The following is a 22,029-nucleotide window of genomic DNA, read 5'->3' on the forward strand; positions in this document are numbered from 1 at the left end:
AAAATAATTCCAAAAGCTGACTTCCATATTTCCTTTAAAATGCGTCAGTAAAAATGCATTTAATTTGTATGATATGATGTGAGTTTGGGGCTCCGGAATAAGGTTGCTTAGGGCAAACCAAAGTCTTAAAGTGACCTTACAGAGGATGAGCTGATGGATGGAAAGGTTGATGGATAGATGAAGGAATGTACGTATGTATGAATGTATGCATGGATGTATAGATGGATGGACAGGTGTATACAAGGACAGATGAACAGGTAGGTGGATGGATGGATAAACGTATGGGTTGATGGATGGGGATGGGTGGGTAGATGGACAGATGGGTGGGCAGGTGGACAGATAGATGAATGGATGGATGGATGGATGGATGGATGGATGAACAGGAGGATGGATGGACAAGTAGATGGATAGATGAAGTACTAACTCAGTATCACTCAGTGAGTTGGTGGATGTGCTCTGACTCCTCACTTTTAAGCTGTTATTAAAACCATTTTAACTTAAGCACAAAACCTTAAGCACAAGGACTGAAAGAGTATTAAGATACCATCTAAGACATTATTCATTTTACAGATGAAAATACTGAGGGTCACAGAAAGGAAGGGACTTGGATAATGGCACATTTTCCTTATTCTGATCAAACAGGAGGCTGTTGCTTAAATGTTTGCCTCTCGGATGGACCTGGCACATGCCTATTTCTCAGGCACCCTACATATTTATAGGACAGTGTTTCACAACTGAAGACAGCTTGCTGCGAAACTGACAGGTCTCAGTCTTGCCAAGCCCCAGGATCTTTCCTGCACACTTTCCTCACTATCTCCTCAGGAAAGCGGAGTAGTGAATGGCAGTGCTGGGTCTGGGCTGCAGCCACCTTGTAAGACCCTGCTGAGGACAACATACTCAGTCCCTTCTTGAGTCTTTCAGCCATTGATAGAGGCATGGTAGAAAAAAAAGAATCTCTTTGTTCCCCCACATATTGGACTTTCTTTCTGGATTTTCTCTTGGTGACAGCATTTTGATTTTCCACCATCCCTCACCTCAATCCGTGTGTTGGGGAGCCAAGGACTGGCCAATCAGGTCTTACATCACTCCAACCCCAGTGATGGATTCCAAGATGAGCACATGTACCAAGTCTGACTACATGGTACATAGATTAGCCTGCTTAATCCTCCCCACAACCCTGTGAGATAGGTACTATTATAAATCTCTGTTAAAGATAAGGAAACTGAGGCACAGAGAAATTAAATAACTTGTCCAAGACTGTATAGCTGATAAGTGGCAGAGATGAGGTTTGAACCCAGGTGGCTTGACTTAAAAGTCAGCATGCTTAACCCTGCAATATCCCGCTTTTTGGTACCCAGTATGTTGTACTTCCTCCAAAAATACCACTGGGTGAGTTTTATCATAGGTGCTGAAAAAATATATATCTTTTCTCCCATTAAGTGCTTAATTAACGACCTCAATGTGACTTCATCCCTGGGAGAACTGGACTTAATGGACTCACGTAACTTTACACATAGGACAACTCACTTTTCTGGAAATTTATTACCTGGTCACCGTGGCTATGCAGAAGCTACCAAGGACTAAGAACAGGTGAATAATGAAAGCTTCCAAAGCCAAAAATGCTACCCACGGGTGGTAGGTATTCACAGAAGAGTTCTTCACTCCGATCTGGCACACCACTTTTGCACAAATGTTATCTGCTTTCTCAGCTCAAAGCAACTTAGAAAATGGCTATCCGGAAGGAAGTCTGTGTAGCATTGGGAAAGAGTCATTAACTGGGGAGCTGAACTGATGTAGAAGTAAATCCCAGTCATGAACCTGAGAAGTGAAACGCTTCACCTCTCTCAGCGTCCACTATCTTACCTATAAAATGGTGGCATAGCAGTATCTACCTCATGATATTGCTCTGAGAAGGAAATTAAACTGTTGATATGATGACCAGCACTTACTGGGTCCTTGATACATTATATCCATGATGATTAATTTAATGACAAATTTTTCATCCCTTCTCAGGCTCAGTTTCCTCATTTATAAACTATGGATTCTAATAAGAGTCCTCTTGGGGAATTTCACAAGGTTGTTGGACAGAGTAGTAAGGCAATGGAAATAAAAGTGCTTTTTAAGTGGCTAAATGCTGCTTAAGTACAAGGCAGTATTATAGTTATTACTACTAGGGCAGTAAGAATTATACTATTGTTAATACTTATTACGATTAGCCATCATTATGACTACTGCTATAAATGAATATAATATTGGTCCTTAGGTTCCTGCAATATTTCACAATAATCTCCTGGGTTAGGAGTGACCACACTTGAAATGAACACCCAGAACCGTGGCTGCTCTATCAAACTTGAATCAATAGCAGCTCCTTTGTACCTTAAATGAAGTAGACAAGCGTCCCTTTGTACAAGGAGACACACACCTAAACCTTGGTAACAGCACACTGAATTCTATATTAGGAATAACTATGAGAGAGGTAGATTAAATATGGCTGCCAAGTCTCAGCCATTCACATCTATAATGGGGTCTATTTCCCCTCCCTTTGAATCTGAGCCGGCCCCGTGACGTGTTTTGACCGACAGAATGCAACGCACAACTTCCAAAGCTGCCCCCTAAGAGATCTTCAGCTCTTGCCCTTGCTCTTGGAACACTCCCTCTTAGAACCCAGCTGTCATGCTGGGAAAAGCCCAAGCCACTAGAGGCCACGTGAGAGGAAACTGAGCTGCTTGGGTGGTAAGAAGCTCCAGCCATCAGACATGTAGCTGAGCCTCTTGGCATTTCTAGCCCAGTCAAGCCACCTGATGACTGTGGCTCTGTCCAACACCGCGTGCACCAGAAGAATCACTAAGCTGAGCCTAGTCAAACTACAGAATTGCAGGAGATAATAAATAGATGGTTGTTACCTGAAGCCTCTAAATTTTGGGGGTCTTTTGTCATGCGGCAATAGCTAACTGAAACAAAATGGAGGTGAGTGCTCCAGTGAGATGTTCCTAACCCAGCTTAGAGGGGCAGGGAGAGCTCCATGGAAGAGAGAGCATGTAGAAGTCATAAAGGATTTGTGGGTTAAGCAGGTGGAAAAGGGTCCCAGCTTTCACTCATGAGTCAACCCTCTTTTCTACTTGATGCTTTTGAGTGTAAGGCAGGTTAGTGATAAGAAAAAGAATTCTCAAATCTTCTCTCACCCGGATAATTGTTTCTCCTCTTTAGGGATCAGCCCCACTTCCCCGGCTCTAAATCAAAATGACAGGGCCTCCAAATTGGTTCAGGTGCTCATGCATTTGTAAAAATGTCTTTTGCTGGAAAAGGCCTGGTATGTCTAATTTCTGCCCCAAGCACATTTTTATAGTTAAGCTATATTATAAATGTCGTTTAATTTACCCAGCAATGTCGGGCCTACATTAAACCAGGAGTCAGTGATAATATATATGAGATCCTTTTGTACAGTCTGATCAGGGTTTGGGAGGAGGGGAGAGGCTGGATTTAATCATCTTAGTCTGAATTTATATTCTTTTCCTCTCCTCTGTGCTGCTTTTTTTTTTTTCCTGTGTCCCAACCACCATGGGGAGGACAAAGAAAGCCTTTCAAAGCACCAGGCCAGGTCTGAGGGGGCGAGTCTGTGTAGGAGTTGAGGTTTTAAACACAGTCAAGGCGTCAAGGGCTGGGACCCCTGCAAACTTCCCAGCAGGCTTAGAGCCTCGGCCTCCCTTCTACTGTGGTTGGAGACAGACGGTCTCAGGAGTGGAACTCACATAGCTCCAGACTTTAGCTGGGAGGCTGGGGATGGGTGAGTCTGACTCATGAGGAGGAGTGAGGGGTGGGATTACTCCCCCAAACCCTGTCTGCAAAGGTCTCATAACTAACCCCCCTCCACTTCCCAGAGGCTTTATCAAACCTGCACAGGCCACACCCCTGCTTACAGTGAGCTTCTAAGAGCGAGGGAATAAACCCCTGACCACCTCCCAGCAGCCCCCCTGCCCTAAGGGATCTGCTCCACCCACCTCTTCCCTTCCTTTTGCCCAATGCCTTCCCCGCTCTTGATACTGGGGCCACAACAGCTTTCTGTCAGTTCTTCCAATGTCCCGAATTCTGGCGGCCCGTGCACAGCCAAGCCGAGGGTTGAATTCTGCATGCTAACGCATCCCTGGCTCAGCCTGTCCCCCACAAGTGCAGAAGCCGGAAAGAAGGCTGATGGTTGCAATAACTCATGTCAGGGAGGCCGTCCCGGCGCCTGGCAAGCCCGTGCCTGGTTCATGGGAAGTTGGGTGTGATCGATCACGCACTTTACCGGGCACATTTATCTGGCTCATTAAAGGAGTTAACTAGGTTTTTAGGGAGGAGAGGATATCAGGGCACCAGGATCATCTGTGGGAGGGAACACAGGGCGGGGGGTGGGGGGCTAAAAGTAGACTCCCATCCCCCATCCAAACTACAGAGAGGCAGTGAATTCTTTCCCAGTCCCTCAGACATGGATATAAATCCCAGCTCTGGCTCTTACCAGCTGTGTGACCTTATGCAAGTTGATCTTTCCAAGCCTCAGTGGCTACTGCTGTGAAATGGGGTAACAGATTTACGGAGCTGGACTGTTCTGTGGCTTATATGAGGGAAGGTGAGGAAGGGGCTCAGTGTGCGCCTGGCATATAAATGGTAAGGATCATCATCATCAACAAAGGAATCATAAACAGTCATGGCTTAGAGGTCCAATAATTCAGGCACAGTTACTGATGCCTCAGAAACCTCTAGAGGAGACAGTGTGTGGGGCTTCCTAGGCAAAAGGCAGGGCTGCAGCTCGAGTATCTGGGTCTTAACAGGTTGCCATGGGATTTCAGGTCATGTTTTGGAAACTCCTGATAAAGCCCAGATCACTAAATATAGAAATGGAGAAACAGCCCAGAGAGGTACAGAGATGAGCCCAAGGCTGCACAGCACATCTTTGGTAGTTGTACAGAACACAGATCTCCCACTCTTGGTCAGGTGGTCTTTCTGCTGGTCCAGGCCAAGGGTTGTATCAGGTCAGGCGGAGGTGCCTGGCTTTGGCTGAGCCCCCATGGGCAGCGTGAGGGATTCCCATTCAGCTCATGCTCTCAGAGTCCGTGGCTTTCTTTTTAACCCCTTCAAGTACACAGTGCCCGTGAGAATGTCTGATGTTCTCCGGAAGCTTTCTATCGTGGGTACTATCACAGATGAATATGCCAATCCCTGTCTCTCTCATTGAGAGGTGGGCCATCATTTAACCCCATTATGTAAATACTGAATGATCACTACGCAGGTGACGCAGCCGAGCAAAGGACTATTAACGCATATTCACTGAATAAATGAATGAACAAACGTGTTGAGTCAGTGAATAAATGAAAGATCACAGACAGCATAAGCTCCTTGAAGGTTGGCCCTGTGGCTTTTTTTTTGTTCCAGCGCCTGGAACAGAGCCTGTATAGGACACACGTTAAATATTTGCTGTTCATGGTTGAATCGGTGAATCAGGCCCTGAATTTCCCACAGCCTAGTGGGGGGGAAACACAGGTATAAGCAAAACTAAGAATAGGGAAGGCAGGTTACCAGGACAGGGGTGCCAGCCTGGGGCTGTGGAAGCATGGCCAAGGGAGAGGAGGGTGGAGGGGAGGCGCCTGGGAAGAGATCCCAGAACGGAGTACAATCCTTGGTATTAGAGGCTGGGGAGGAAGAACGGGAGCCAGTGAAGACAGCCTAACTTGGAATTTGGGACCAAGAAGGAGCAAGTCAAGTTACAGACCGATACGGACAACATGGTGCCATTTTGTAAGAACTCAGCATATATGCCCAAATTGAGGGCCATTCTACAAAACAATGGGCCTGTAGTCTTCAAAAACATCAAGGTCAGGAAACACAAAGGCCAAGGAATCATTCCGTCACGGAGTCTCTCTGACCCTCAGTTTCTTCGTCTGGAAAGTAGGACTAATTTTCTGTATCGCTAGCCCCTCAAAATTGTTTGTGACAATCTAATCCAACAACGGGTATCTACTCTGCCACATGCAGAGAATAAATGACTATTTTTATTACTACTGAGAATAAAACTACCCCAGGACCTGAAGGAATTCATTTGTTTTCGGCCAAACCTCATTAACTGATTGTCCAAGTCTATGCGTTAAGGAAATAATGGGCATATTATTTACGCGCATACACACTCTCACACGCTCGCTACATCTCTGGCAACTCAGCTCAGAATGTATTTTCCTACATGTGAAAGAGAAAAGCCAGCCTACTGTTGCCATAAGTGAAGTCAGTAACACTTCGCTGGAGTTCTCGCCTCTGGCCTCTGTTCCTGCGAAGTCTAGGCTGGTTGCAGAAGGTTCTCTTCAAGTGATAGATTTATTTGGCCCATTGAAGAGCGTTAACTAAAAAAATTTTTTGTTTTCCTAGAGATGCTTGGATGAGACCAAACCACCTCGCTACACGTAGACCCCTACCAGGACTAGTGGCCTGGGAATGCACTGGGAAATCCCAGCCCTGGTGCCTCGAAAGCAGCCACTCCGTGCCTGCAAGTCAATAGGCCAGCACGAGAGAGGGGAGAAGACAGAGAAGCACTGGCACGCGTGAGTCATACCTGAGTTTGAAGAATGATTACATGATAGGGTCTCTGAGGGCAAGGCTACGCCTTATTCATTTCTGTATCTCTAGCACCTATGGAGTGCTTGCTACAGAACAGAGGGTCTTGAAGGAAGAAAAAGAGCCTGAAGGAAGGAAGGAACCCTAATCCACCAGCGCTTAGCCATCTGAGACCCAGCTTCCTTGTCTAGAATCAAATGGCTCTAACACTCACCCTCGAAGGTTCTGCTAGTAATTAAGCAGGATTCTATAAACAAAGCCACGGGATTCTAGTGTATTATGGGAATTTGTTTCCTTCTCGGCCTTTCTGGGGACCTACTTTCTTTGGAAACAGGGAGAGTGGAGGCATGGGGGAGACACAAGACAGACCCAGACACTGCCTTCTGGAAGCCTCTGACGGAAGCCTATGCCCATGTGGTTCTTTGTTTGGGGTTTTGTGGCTGATCTGAGATGAACCTTGGTGATTAAACACTCACAGTCAGTGAGTGATGGGTTGACCCATCCGGACCCCTGCTTTCTGCTTAGAAACTTGATTTTATTAACCAAGATAATAAAATGCCTTAAATTGGGAAGCAGAGTCTAGATGTGGTCGCTCTAAAATCAATGTCCATGCCTGAATTCCTACAGAACATCTTATCTCTGGGGTTTGCATTTGCAAATTCTGTTCCAGCTGAGAATGACCCATCAAGTCTCTCTCTATTAAGACTCTTGAGGGGCGCCTGGGTGGCGCAGTCGGTTAAGCGTCCGACTTCAGCCAGGTCACGATCTCGCGGTCCGTGAGTTCGAGCCCCGCGTCAGGCTCTGGGCTGATGGCTCGGAGCCTGGAGCCTGTTTCCGATTCTGTGTCTCCCTCTCTCTGTGCCCCTCCCCCGTTCATGCTCTGTCTCTCTCTGTCCCAAAAATAAATAAATGTTGAAAAAAAAAAATTAAAAAAAAAAAAAAAGACTCTTGAGGGGCACCTGGGTGGCTCAGTCCGTTGAGCTCTGACTTCAGCTCAGGTCATGATCTCACAGTGTGTGGGTTCAAGCCCCGTGTCACGTTCTGTGTTGACAGCTCAGAACCTGGGGCGTGCTTCAGATTCTGTGTCTCCCTCTTACTCTCTGCCCCTCTCCCACTTGTGCTCTCTCTCTCTCTCTCTCAAAATTAATAAACACTTAAAAAAAGACTCTTGAGAACAGTGCTCATTCACTTACTCGTAGCAGTATCTATACTGAGTATTCAATTTCTGTCAGGCACTGTGCTCAGCTCTTGATGGAAATTTTCCTAATTTTTTGTGTGTGTCTCATCAACTAGATGAAAAAGTTACAGTTATTTCCTCTGCCTCTACTATTCCCATAAAGCACAACTTGCTGAGGGTTATATGGCTCATAAGTGATCCAGACTCAGGCTTCTATTACCCTAACTTGTGACCTCTAGGCCACTGCCACATGTCCAACAAGCACCTGCTCACTGCCCATTGTGCCCTTTGAGCTAGATGTTGGGGACACCGACATGAGGTGTTCTGAGTCTGGGAGGAGGACATCTATGCGTTAGCATGCATGCTGATAATATGCACTTCCCACATGCTAATTAAGAACGATTACACCTCAACATCCATTCATTCCGCAGCTCTGTATTTACTGAGCTTCTGTTTTGTGGGAGATGTACTGCTGGGAGGTGGGGAAATGTGACATGGCCCCTGCTTTGGAGGACCTTGTTGTCTAGAAGCAGGGAGAAAGGCTTTCAAACTCTTGCATCTGTGGTACAGTGATTGATGATCATTGTAATCCATTTGTCCGTGCATCCCGTGGCTGGACACCTGCTCTGTTCCAGCACGAGTCCCAGTGCTGGGCTTGCAACAACTCCACAGGTTGGCACACTGTGACACCGCGTCCTTCTGACTCCTCCGCAACACCAGTTGTAGGACAAGAACCATGTTGAATGAATGAATGAATGATGATGATGATACCATAAGTATGATCTGATATTATCTATGCTGTTGTAAGTATTGGACTCCTAGCGGGTACCAAGCACTATTCTACCCATTTACAACTCACGAGTCCTCACGACATCCAGTGATGTGGGTCCATGGATCATTGTCATTTCACAGCCAGGAGACTGAGGACTGGAAAGTTAAGTAACTTGCCTAAGTTTACACCTTTGGAATAACAAGAGAAGTCTGAGGATTTCTTTAGAAACAACAACAAAGTGTGGCTTTTAACCCTGATTGAAGTAAAAGTATGCAAATTAGCCTGAGCACATCATTTTTTATTAATGCCATAAATTAGGCAAATTTCCCTTCCTGAAGCCCTGGAAAAGTAGGGCTAGGACTGATTCCACACATTTTGCATTAATTTCCAAGGTGGCTGGCCCCAAATTAGCTTTACAACTTGGTAAACCTGCCTTACAGGGGCCATGGAGGAAGAGGTCTGATCAGAAGCCTGTAGAGAATGAGGAGTCAGGAGAGCTCTGTCCCTCTCCTTTTGCTGTAATGACTTTACAGTTTAGTGGTGCACTTCCACATCCAGGGCTGCCACATACTGCTGCATAGTTTGTACACTGCTCAACTCCAGGGGCTGGGGGACCATTCACAGACACTGCTGGAGATGGGCAGGGAGGTGACATAGGCATTGCAATCTCACAATCCACCCTATGGGGGAGGCAGAGGAAGCATCATATTCCTGTTTTGCAGATGGAAACTGAGGCTGAGTTGATTAGACCATTTTCTCCAGGGTCACACAGCACAGAAACGCCGGGGCTGGGATCCAAGGTCCGACCCGTCTCCGGCCTAGGCCAGTGTTGAGTCCACCACTCCCAGAAAGTGTACTCTGAGTACATTCTTTTAAACATTAAACACCTCCTCCCTTTGTCTCCATAATATTAAAGCTTTGAAGAAATCACAAAGTTATATAACAGCTGCATTACTAAAACCATGCATAGAACCACATGTTTGGGAAAAAACGCGTCCTATTTCCCCACTCACCTCCACCATTGCTCCTAACTGCATTGTTCTCATTCCAGATGAACATTTTCACAAGGAGGGGGCAGGCTCCTGGGGCCCTATCTTGAAGCTTCTCTTCACTTTCCCCCCCAGCCTGATTTGCAGAGAATGGACGCTTTGAAACGCCCAATTGTAACAGTTTATGAGGACCCCTCTCATAAATGCCCATCTCAAATTCTTTTCTTGAGTTTACCCAAATGGTGGGAAGGGCATTTTCTGCAAATGCTTTTGTGCCCTATGCCTCCCAAATTGGGGTCATTCATGGCCAAAGAATGAATTCCATTCATTCATTCATTCATTCATCCATTCATTCATTCATCCATTCATCCCTTCAACAAAACAGCTAAGAATACAGAGACAATAAGAGACAACTCTTGACCCCAAGGACCTCACTGCCCAGTGAGGGAGACGAGTCAGCAGACACAGTGTGATCTTCCCCAGCTCTTAGATATGTTTATCAGTGAGGCCACAGCTATATAAATATGGATGTACTGGCCAAAGAGTTTCCAGAGCCACACCCTGGCAATTAGAAGGGTTGAGAAAGCAACTGTGGAGACCAGCAGAGCAAGAGCGTGAAATGTCACTAGTGGTGACTGCTCTACCCAAATACATACCTGATGAGCCCTGTGTTACACCCCATGGCAAACTCACCCCACCAGCCACAGATGACTGTGGCCAATCTATTGTCCAAGCCGGACAAGCCATACTCCTCAAGAATCTGAACAGGGAAACATGAAGAAGCTGAGTGTCAGATGGTATGTCTGGACTGCCATGATCTAGAGCAAGACTGTCCAGTAGAACTTTCTACCACAATGGGAATGTTCTCTGTCTACGTTCTCCAATATGGCAGTCACTAGCCACCCATGACCAACGTGTACTTGAAATGTGGTTAGTGGGACTGAGGAACTCTAATTCTAATTAAATTAAATTTTAATTAATTCAAATTTAAAACTAAATAGCCACGTGTGGCCAGTGGCTACCATATAAGATGGTGCACATGTAGAGTTTGACCCGGAGGAGCCATTATAGCCCATGTGTAAGTAGAGGTGATGAGAAAGATTGCTGTGAGTGAGCAGAAGGAGGTAGGCGATAGAGAGAGAGCCAGAAGCAACCTATGTAGACAGAAGCAGATGTCGTAGAAGAGAGAAATGGAGAAAGGAGCCCATCCATGGAGTATTCTTGGCTCAGTATTTGGGGTACCCTTAGGGCATGCCTTCTTATTCTTGTCTACCCTGAATGAGCCTTTGTTCTGCACAGCCAAAAGAAATAATGGTTCCTCTCTTGGAAGCCAGCACTGATGTGAGAATCTGGGAATCAGCTAAGATTCAACAAATCATTACTATAATTGTTATCACTCCCCCCCCAACCCCAATCATCTGGGTTAAGTGACTTGTCTAAGATCACACAATTAGGTTGGAGCCAATATCTGTCACTTCAGAATAAGTGCTCTTTACCACACTATACTGCCTTGCTGGGCTCTTGGTCCTGAGTCAATGCCCCATTTCGGCATCCCAACTCACTAACTCATGACACTGAGCTTGGCATGTGCCTACACCCAAACTGGGAATGGATGAGACCAGACAAGGAAACCATCACGCATTGGTTCATACTCACCCCTCTGCCCTACAGGACTTGTCCTAAGCTCCGGGCTCCACGTATTGGACTGTATCCACCCATCTTACTCTAACTTCCAGCCCTCAGATCATCCCTTAGTGTCCAGCTACTTGCCCAAGGCTGGCTCTGGCCACATCATCCATGCTTCAATCACCTCTTCCCTGGCTCTCCACACTCCCCCCACCCCCACTGGATTTCTCAATGAGCCACTCCCTATGACCCATGGTGAGAGCAAGGAAGACCAGCAGGGGAGGGGGGCACCTGGCCTGGGACCTGAGCCTCCCTGAGCTTCCATGGTTTACTCTTGCTTGCTTGACTCAAGCCATCTGCTCGGATGGCACCATTCCCAGGTGTGAGCTGGTCTGCTAGTGCCTCAAAGCTTCAGATGCCAAGTCAGCATGGGAGGGAGCTACAGCCTGATTTCAGTTTCTGCTAACATTTCTTTTATGCAGTCAGTCTGCCACGGACACACGATGTAAATATCCGATTTGGGTAATGGATGCCATTGGTTTAATGGAGTTTGCCACCTCTGCTTGGCTCTCAGCACGCACACTAGGAGAGAACATCCCACTGTTCTTAAAGGAGGGGAAACGTCATTTCAGAAAGGAAGTCAGAAAACAGGAGTCAGAGGTTTGAGTCCTGGCTCTGCCCCCCACTTGCAGTGGGACCTTGAGCAAGTTAAGTCCCTTCTTGTCTTTGGGTCTCTTTCCTCAGTAAAATGAAATTATCAGGGAACAGATCGAGGCAGGTCGAGAGCCTGAAATCTGCTACAATCTGATTTAATATGACAGAGCCCAGGAAGGGGGTGCCTTGTTAACTTTTTCTGCAGAGCATGTGAATTCCCAGTCCCCATTCATCACACCATCTCTGGAGAATTCAAGAGCGTAGACCGGCACCCCTACATGAGGTCCAACGATGGCTCTGGGCGACCCAGCTGCTTGTCCAACGTCACACACCTAATGGAAAGCAACAGCCTGAAACCCAGGTTGTTCTGACTCTAAAGCACAGGTTTTCATTCACTTTGCTAGTTTTCAGCTGGGCATTTGCTGTCTTTGCTGCTGCCAGGGGACCCAAGAGAAGGCAGACTCCACAACACCCAGTGTCGTGCCCAGAAAGTCTCTGTCCCGAAATGAGCTAAGCCACAGGGTAAGTAATTGCAGCCAATACGCCCCCTTGGAAGGAAACACGGCTTCAGCGGGGACCCACCGAATGGCCCGTCTTGTGGCTGTGTGTTTGCACAAAGGTCGGTCGCGGTGGTTGTTTTTCACAAAGTGTGTCTCTTTCCTCCCTCATCGAATTCGTCTTCCTCATCTTCTTTTTTGTAGACTTCTTCGGCGATTTCACATCCATCGGCTCACTGATCTTCCTCACAGCAATTCGTTGAGGTAGGAGGCTACTGCTATTTCCGGTTTTCAGATGAGGAATCAAGTCTCCTGACCGGCTGTCCAAGGCCACACGGATATAGGAAAAAGGGTGAGGAATCACATGCAGATCTTCAGATTGCTTCTACCTCCCCGCCACTAATATTGAGATGAAAGGCAATGTAGTGTAGCTTTACAAATGGGTTGAGCCTTATGCTGGGTTACAGACAGGCTAAGAGTCATATGGATGAGTAAGCTTCGGTTGATGTTTTTGAGGGAGGCATGTTAAGTGGTAACTCATGCATCATGAGTGTATGAGTTATCTATAATAGAGGGATAAAATGGGATGGGGGAGCAGAGGGTGATTCATAACTGGCACAGACAGGAGACAGGCAAAGACAATTAGGGACTGGGTTTTGAAGGATGAGTAGAAGTTCACCAAGTGAATATTGGTAGCAATAATGGGAAATTTTGTTGAGTACTTGCTATGGTTTATACATAGCTACCCATTTTGACTATTTGTAACCATCCTGCAAGGAAGACAGGACCCTGATTTTATGTATTAGGCCAAACTAGGTTCAGAGCGCTGACGTGCATAGCTCAAGGTCATGCTGCTAAAATCAACCAGCTGGGAATTTAATCTTCAGCTATGCAGGCTCCCAAGGGGACAGTCCAGCTTCAAGGAACTGCATGAGTGAGACAAGAAGGATGCTTCGACCAGGAGCATCAGAGGGAGTATGGAAGGTTGGGATGAACTGTTTCTCCTCTTGGAGAGCTGACTTGAGACATGTGGCATTTGCCACTGGATGAGGAAGCATCTCCCCACCTGGCATCCAGTGCAAACTGCCCTAATTTCTGGGCTTGCATCGTCTCTCCATTTGGCCATTGCTAGGTGATACCTCATACCCTAGCATCTAGAATGAATCTGGATTTGAACCCTGACTGTAACCTTCGTTGTTCATAACACCTTGAGCAAGGGCTGTACCTTCCCAAGACTCCGTTTCCTCACCTGTAATACCTACTTAGTAACATCACCTGATAGGGTTGGGGGAGGACCCAAGGAGTGAATATATATGGTAAGCACATGGCCAGTCCTCTAGCCCAGAGTGGACCCACACTGAATGGCAAACCGCAGTGCCACTCTCTTGTCATTCTTTCATAACCAGCCCAGGACAAAAAACACATGGGGGTGCTTGGGGGCTTGGGCCTTCCATGCCAGCACCCACCGCCCTGAAGCTTAACTCCCTGGTATGCATAAAGCCCTTAACTCCCATGCCTCATCCCAGCCCTATGAGGCTAGCTTTGCATATGTAGCTGTGGTTATTGTGATCCATTTTACAGATGGGAAAACTGAGACTTGCAGCCAAAAGATGATTAAATTTAGGTTCCTGAATTTAGGAGCTTACAGAAACTAATTTTCTATACTCTGGGTTCTCCATTAACGGTGGGGTGGTTTGGGAACAGGGAAATTACAAACAGCCAGAATTCCAAAGCCAACCAACGAAGGAGCCATATTGCTCACCTTCTTTTGTGAAGTCTTCTTGGTTGAGAAGAATAATCTTTAAGCTCTCTTTCTTTTTCCTTTTTTCTCTTCCCCTTCCCCTCCCTCCCTTCCTTCTTCCCTTCCTTCTTTCTATCCTGCTTTCCTTTCTTCCTCCTTCCCTCCTCCCCTCTCTCCTCCCCTTCCTTCCTTTGTCTCAGAGATGTTAGGGGCTTAGGAAAATCCTAGTCCATTTTGGTCACTATCCCGGCAGGTTTTGGAGTTTGATGACCTGGGGTTCAGACCCACCCAGCCTGATGGCACACTAACAGTGAAGTCACCTTGTACACACATTTCATTGGGAAACACAGCAGGACCCAGCTTGGAAGGCGCTGTGCCCGACACTCAAGCTCATATGCTCAGTAATCACAGTATCTGGATTCAAATCTTACCTCTGCCACTTCCTAGCTGATGACCTTGAGCTTCCTGAACTAATAGCTTCCTAAGCCTTGGTTTCCTCATCACTAAAATGGACAGAAATTGGGAAGATTAAATAATACAACCTATGCAAGTGCCTGATGTATATTCAGTAATCATTGGAGATGATGATTATGAACGAATTGCCCACACATACATTGTAACCTGTTTCGCTTTATGACTCCCTTCAGTTTGACTAGTTTTACTTGAGTGCTTACCCTGTACCAGGAACAGTGGTGGGCAGAGGATACGCCTCCAACACGCATCTGACAAATATTTATTGGCCCCTGTCATACACCAGCGAAATCTGCACACGAGCGTGGGGAATGTGGAATACGAGGCAGTGGCGAGGCATGGTGTTAAAAAATTGATGCCAGGGACGCCTGGGTGGCGCAGTCGGTTAAGCGGCCGACTTCAGCCAGGTCACGATCTCGCGGTCCGTGAGTTCGAGCCCCGCGTCAGGCTCTGGGCTGATGGCTCGGAGCCTGGAGCCTGTTTCCGATTCTGTGTCTCCCTCTCTCTCTGCCCCTTCCCCGTTCATGCTCTGTCTCTCTCTGTCCCAAAAAAATAAATTAAAAAAAAAAAATTGATGCCAGGGGCGCCCGGGCGGCTCAGTCGGTTCAAGCATCGGCTCAAGCATCCGACTCTTGGTTTCGGCTCAGGTCATGATCTCATGGTTTGTGAGTTCGAGCCCCACGTTGGGCTCTGTGCTGACGGTGCGAGCCTGCTTGGGATTGTCTCTCTTCCGCTCTCTCTCTGCCCGTCCCCCACCCTCGCACTGTCTCTCTCTATCAAAATAAATTAACATTTAAAAAAATTGAAAGAAAATGATGCAAGACTATAACCACTTCTTGGCTTGTTGACTCTCGACACACAGCTTAACCTCTCTGTGCCTCCACTTCCCAATCTATAAAATGGGTATGATAACTGCATCTATTGGGGTTGTCGTGAGGCTTCCCTGAACCAACCTACATAAACCACTTATCACAGGGCTTGGAACCAAATCAACACTCAGTGAATACTGTTTTCATTGTTAAGACGTGGCCCCAGCCATGTTGTAAATGACATCAGGCATGTCCGCTGACCTCCACCTGACTCATCATCACTGTACCCTCCCCTAGAACCAGCCCTTTCTCTCCCCACCCCCTACCTTCACCCGACACCAAAAGGCTGCTTCTGAGGAACCACAGTAACCAGAGGCTTATGCAAATATGCAAATCTAGTGAGGCGGTGTTTACCCAGTGCTGGGGCGGCTCTACTGGGCTACTGGGACCCGCTGTCTTCAGAGAGGCTTGCTCCGGTGTGTCGCCACAACCTCTAGCGGACAACAGCGAACACAGCACCTCACAGGCCTTTGTTCCAGGCTTCATGCGCTGAGCCCATGAAGTCCCGGGGAGAGCACGGAGGAGGGGCAGGTCTGATGATTTCTTTTAGGAAGGTGTCAGGCTGTGTGCCCACCTGCCTGCCCCTCCCACTCACTCACTTCCCTCTGGTTTTTCCCGTGCGTGCGTGATGTGCTCCGAAAGTGAAGCTTTCTTCACAGTCTTTTACTATCCCACCGTAGAACAATCGCCCCTGTCTGCTGGCACCTGTCACATCCCTCCGGGGCCAGCTCAAATGCTACCTGCTCAGGGAAGCCCAACAGGCGAGAGTGTACCACACTGGCCCGTGAGATCCCACAGCACTCTGATATGCCCCCTCCTGAGGCGCAGATCACAGGGCATGGATGCCAGTGGGTTACTTCCGATCTCTCTTGCTAAGCGGTCATTACAGGGACAGGGACCCCAACATATTACTCTGTCTCTCCTGCACCCTATGGGGGGCCTGCCACATGCATAGGAAGTGCTCAGTAAATGTTAAATGAATGAACGAGTAAATGTCTTTTCCAGAAGATTCTCTCCTTGTATCTCCTTTCCAACCGTTAGACTGCCATCCTACATCTCTGGTGCCACGGACTCTGCTTCCTGATGGTAATATTGGGGTTCAAAGATTTACAGTAGGAGGCCTTGGGAAGGAAGGATGCCGGCACCATCTCCCACATCCGCCCTTTTTACTTGGGCCTCAGTCACCCAGATATTTATGCCAACATCTGCTTCACCAACTTCAGGGATTCGCTCCCTTGGTGCCTACTAATAGGGGCAATTTGCTTTTTGAAAAGCAGGAGAAAAACAGAGGAAATGTTACTTGAGCACCTACTACGTGCCAGGTGCTTTACAAGGAAGTGTTACAGAATCATTGCAAACATCCTTCCAGACCAAGACCATCAATCCCGCAGCCTTGCCCCCATTCCACAGATGGTAAAATGGATGCTCAGAGAAGACGGTGCTGTGGAAGGTCGCACATTCATGAACACTGGACCTGGACCTGGACCCAGGTTTTAGAGGCCAGCATATCTCTTTTCCAGAACCCTATAAATCTGATACCAGTGCCCAGCTCATACTCCCCAGAACTCCCCATGGCCTTGTCATGGCCTCTTTGGTGTTTTGCAATTTGGCTCCATGAAGGAAACCACAAGCTGGTAGAGAAAAGGACAGCAGGACTCTGCATTCTGAGGTTGCTTTTCTTGGAGCATTCTCCTGCCTTTGCATTCTTTCCTTCCTCTGTTTCCACTGCATGTCGAGTGTCAATCAATAATTTCTCTCTGAGAAATAGGAATCAATTGTAGGAAGCAGCAAAGGGGGGGTGGGGTGGAGGCGGTGGCGAGACCATCTTTAGAGCTCCGCTCTTGCACGCACCTGCTGGTTACAAAGGTCAGAACTGCCCTAGGTCACCAACTACAGCTTTGAGCGCCCCTAGTGGAGGTCTGAAGCACGCCACTGGACCAAACAGGGGGACCAGTAAATTGAGCCCTTTGGAATAGCTTTGTGAATAGCCGGAATGTACTTGTGAGCAAAACCACAAAACAAGCCACTCTGATCAGGAAACATCCTTCTGTCTTGGAAAAGGGAGGACTGACTATAACATTATTGTCCTAATGTCTAATGAAACCTTGCGAACACAAGAAGAATCCCTCAAGCTTAGATAAGGTGGCCCCTGGCAGAAGCAGCCAAAACTCCGTGGAAAAGAATGGCAATCCATAATGAAAATAGTTGTTAAGTGAATTTAACAACAACGCACATTAGAGACTAGAGGAGGCAGCAAATTTGAGTCTTATTGAGCAATATTGAATTTGCTTTATTAATTCAAGAGAAAAAGAAAAGAAATTACACTCACGCTCTGCAGTCTTAGCACGGAGCTACAATTATTCCCCATGTGCATATTTTAGACAATAAGAAGCCTCTTCAAAAACAAGTTATACTTTATACTTATTCATGCCTTACAGCAAAATGGCCCAGAGAATCACGTGACCTGCATAAGAATGTAGCAACAAGTCCCTTTCAAGTATTTACAAACCCCCCTCAACTCCACAGGCAAACAGGACTAGTTTGCAACAAGGTATTAGATGTTCGGCTCTCCTTCTGACATTAGCGGGAAGTTGGGCTCCATGTTAAAAATAGAATTTACTGTGGAAGGTCAATTGTTTCCAAAAGCACCATCAGAATTGGCAGTGTTCATTGGCTATCCTCACTCTTTCCTTAAGACTTAAGAGTCTAAGAGTCAGAAGCTCACAGTTATTAATGAGCCTTCCGAAGTAGTGCATCAGTTGACTTTAATTTGGCGGTGACCTGAAGTTAATTAAAAATATATGCTGGCCAGCTATAGTGTTGAACAGTTGGGAAAATAATACGAAATGTCTTAAAAATTAACACACGCACATTTTGTATTTGAAGCCAGTGAAAGAAGCAGGATATGAAATCCTTGTCTTGGATGACAATTCAAGAGTTGCCATTAAGGCATTTTTCCTGGAGGGTGGTGTATTGGAGTGTGGTCCTCAGAGGTAGAATCACTTGAGAAAAGCCAGCAAGACACTGGGTAGCTTTGGGTTCTTTCTGTGTGTTAGTCACAACACAGATTCAAAAGAGGGGGGCAGGGAATGAGAGAGGGAGATGTGGACTCTGTTCAAGGCCACCAAGCCATTGTGGAAAGACAGCTAATTAAGGAAGAGCATGTTGTGGTGGAAACGGTTTATTTAAACCGATTCTCTTCCCCCATCTTTCCCAGAGAAATTGTCCAGACCTGGTGTAAATTGTGAATATTATTGCTTCATAAAAGGGGGGTTCTTTAATGATATGCTTTGTTAAACAAAAGGTGATGAATTATTTCCTTCGCTCTGCACTCCGGGGCTCCACATTTAAAAAGAAGGGGGGTGGGGATAAAATGCCTGATTTATGCTGAGGAGGGCACTCCAGGCTGTGGGTAAGAGTTGAAAGGAATGGGACCCGGAACTAGGGCCCACGGAGCTGAGAGCTGTCCGCGGCCTTTGGTGCTGAAAGCAGGTGTGCACGCCAGGGGTCCAGAACGCCCCAGGGTGAAAGGGCACCGCCTGGGCCCCAACTCCGGGTCAAGACCATCCAAACAGAAATGAGGACCCAAGTGGGGTGGGTGTGCGCCCCCGACAGTCTTCAGTCTGGGCAGACCCTGCAACTGCCCTGCTTTTTCCCACGTGAGTTTCTGGGAGCCGGAGTTGGACCTTTCAAAAGGCTAGGTCCGGTGGTCTACCAATGCCACCCTCCACTTTTGGGTCTCCTACTGAACTGATTAAATCCTCAAAGCTCTCCCGCTTGGCTCTGTGTGAATGAAGCGCCCAACCCCCCAACACACAACTTTTCCTGGGGGACCTCAGCGGGGTGGAGAAGAGGGTGCGGCTCCGGGTCTGGGAAGGAGGAGCAGCGATCCTCCCCTAAACTTGGACCCCTCCCCCCCTTCCCAACCGGCAAGCACGTGGTGGGTGAAACTAGTACCCACCCCTCCAATTCATAACAGTGTTAAGAGACGCTAGGCTGTTGGGGGTGGGGGAGGGGAGTGTCCGCTCAGGTTCCCGACTGTGACCTGCCATCTCTTCCTCCCCCGCAAGTTCTGAGAACCCTGAGGGCCCTCCACCGGCCTCCAGGCGAAAGCCACACCCAAGTTCGGCTGCCAGACACTTGGCTGGGATCGGTCCAGGGACCCAGTCCCGCGAGGCAGCCTGAACCAAAAGGGTCCTAGAGTGGGAGGGCTCGGCATTAGGACGCACCCGCTCCAGACACACTGTTCGAGTCTAGTCCTCAGTTGCAGGGCGGGTCAGCTGCCGCCCCCCCCCCCCCTTCTCGTCCTCTCCCTGAAAGGGTGAGAATTATCTGGCTCTCAGCCCCGGGTGCGGTTGCAGAGTGCTCCGGGCATCTGGGGTTTGGAGGCGACCCCACTCCAAGGAGATTCTCTGGGGCTGCAAAAGGGAGTCAGCCCCACAGCCGGGAAGACCGAAAGGGAGCCCGCAGCCGGGAAGCGCCGGAGTCCTTCAGACACATCCCAGCCTCCACACTCCCAGCAGCCCGGGCCGAGGGGACGCGTTTCCTAGACCCGAATTTGGGTGGCCGCCCCCGCTCCCCATCCCAGCGGGCGGTGCTTGAGTCGCCCGGCTGGGCCACGACCCCCCGCCGCCCCGCACACGCCGCAACTTTGCCCCCTCCCCCGCCCCGCCCCTCCGGGCGCTTACCTCCCGCCAGAGCTGCCGCGGGGCTCCCCAGAAGCAGGGCGAGGAGCAGCGAGGTCCCGCCGAGTCCCGCGGCGGGCGGCCGGGCCGCAGGCATCGTGGCTGCGGGGGGCGCGGGGCCGCGGGCTGCGGACAGGCGGACGGGTGCGGGAGCCTGGAAGCGGGGAGGCGGCGAGCGCGCAGGGCAGGCGCTGCGAGGCAGGGGTCCGCGGGCCCGGGCAGCCGCCGGAGCCCCCCGGGCGGACGCGCGCTCAGCCCCGCGATCGCTCTGGCCGAGCTGCGCCGGGCGCGGGCGGGCGAGTGAGGAGGAGCCGGCGAGCGAGTGAGCGAGCGGGGAGCGAGCGGGAGGAGGGAGGGGGCTGGGGCCGAGTCTGTGCCGAGCGAGTGCGAGGAGGGAGGGAGGGGGCGGGCGGGCAGCAGGGAGAGGGGCCGCCGCGCCCCGGGGCCAGCCTCCGCCTCCAGCCGCCGGCCGTCGGCCCCGCAAAGTTTAAAGCCAATTCCCCTGGCGTCCTGTGGGCCGAGCCTTTCCTCCCAGCGGATGCTCGCGGCAGCCCAGCGCGGGCCAGGCGAGGCCGGAGAGCGTCCTGACCATTTTCCAGACGGGGAGATGAAGGCCTCAAAACCGAGCGCAGCCTTCAGCCTGCGAGCAGCCTAGAGCTTTCCATGGCTCAGCCTCCCGGAATGACCCCAGTCCCAGATCTCCCAGCCGCATCGCAGCCCCTCGCAGGTCCCTCTGGGCCCCAACCAGCCCTCTGCCCTGCCAGCCTCCCTTGTTTCCAAAGCGAGTCCCAGTAACCTAGAAAGTGTCCCACTCTGTGGATCTGATGAGAGTTGTTCATCTCCCTAGAACAACATAAATGGCCACGAAATTGTGTATCCAATACTTGGCGTTGGGGGCGGGGGTTCCTATGCCTGTGAAGCCTCACCAGGGACTATAAATTAAAACTGATCTGTTCTAATGTGAGTTCCATCGTCCACATCCTCATTGTCAACAGGGAGCCAGAGCTAGCCAGGGCTTCCTCTCAGCTCAGGCCCTTAGCTCTGCTGTATATGGGCCCTTCCCCTATCTGAGCTGGATTTCGGGGCCCACTCTCCACGCTGTGCTCTTGCCCAGCCCTGACTCTCAGCATCTTGTCTTTTGTCCACGAATAGAGGTGGTGGGGGACAGTAGAGGGGGGAGACAGGCGGATGCTTAGGGACAGGCGTTGGCCAAGGGCTAGATGGGGGCACAGGCTTGTAGGCACTCCCAGAGGCTCAAGACAGACTGTGTGGGCTACCTTTGCGGCCCAGCCAGCTTCTCCGGCCTCTCACCCCAATTTAGAAGCCCTCTCTCGCCCTCCCCCCACACCACCTTGCCACACTGTCTCCACATTGCAGCCTGAGCAGGCAGAGGGAGCAGATGGAGAGAAGGTTGCAGGCAGCGGGAGGAACATGTCTTTAGCTGAGTGGTGGCTGGGAGTCCCTATAAAGAATGGGTGGGGGAGGCGAGCACAGGGTCGGAGGGGACTGGAGGGGAGAGGGGGCGCTCTGGTCTGGTCTAGGACATCAAAAGACCCCCCACACCCAAAGCTTCCCCTTTCACTCATTCGTTCAGTGCTTTTTATTGGGTACTCACTGCAGATCCAGATCTGCATCAGGCTTGGCGGACAGAGTCCCCCGTAAAACCTGATCCCTGGCACAGGGAAGTTTCCATTTCTGGCATTTACTGGTGGTTTTTATAAAGAGGCAGGGGGTGTATGAGAGCTGACTTCTTCCTTGGGGAAGATGAAGCCCCCCCCTCCCCCCGCCCCATTGCTTTGCCATATTAGACATAAAGCCCTGTAAGGAGCGGCCTTGCCTGTCTCACCATCACCAAACACTTAGGGCCTGCACAGTGCTAGCATGAAATAGGCGTCCAATAATACTCCTTGAAGGGAAACATAAACAAGGCAACTGAGGAAAACAGAACAGGAGAAACTGAGGAAGAGAG

General features: G+C 49.2%; 1 protein-coding gene across 1 annotated transcript in view; it reads right to left on the reverse strand.

Moving 5' to 3' along the window:
• Positions 1–20,667, reverse strand: part of SEZ6L (seizure related 6 homolog like) — a 181,580-nt gene extending 160,913 nt beyond the window's left edge. Inside the window, 5 exon segments of the mRNA XM_086682196.1 lie at positions 20,064–20,215; positions 20,217–20,301; positions 20,304–20,384; positions 20,387–20,603; positions 20,605–20,667. Of these exon segments, the coding sequence (XP_086538322.1) occupies positions 20,064–20,215; positions 20,217–20,301; positions 20,304–20,384; positions 20,387–20,603; positions 20,605–20,652 (583 nt within the window). The 5' untranslated portion in view covers positions 20,653–20,667.
• Positions 20,668–22,029: the final 1,362 nt, after the last annotated feature.

Source organism: Puma concolor, chromosome D3, assembly GCF_028749965.1.
Source record: "Puma concolor isolate L17-30 chromosome D3, mPumCon1.1.hap2, whole genome shotgun sequence".
Classification (NCBI taxonomy): Eukaryota; Metazoa; Chordata; class Mammalia; order Carnivora; family Felidae; genus Puma; species Puma concolor.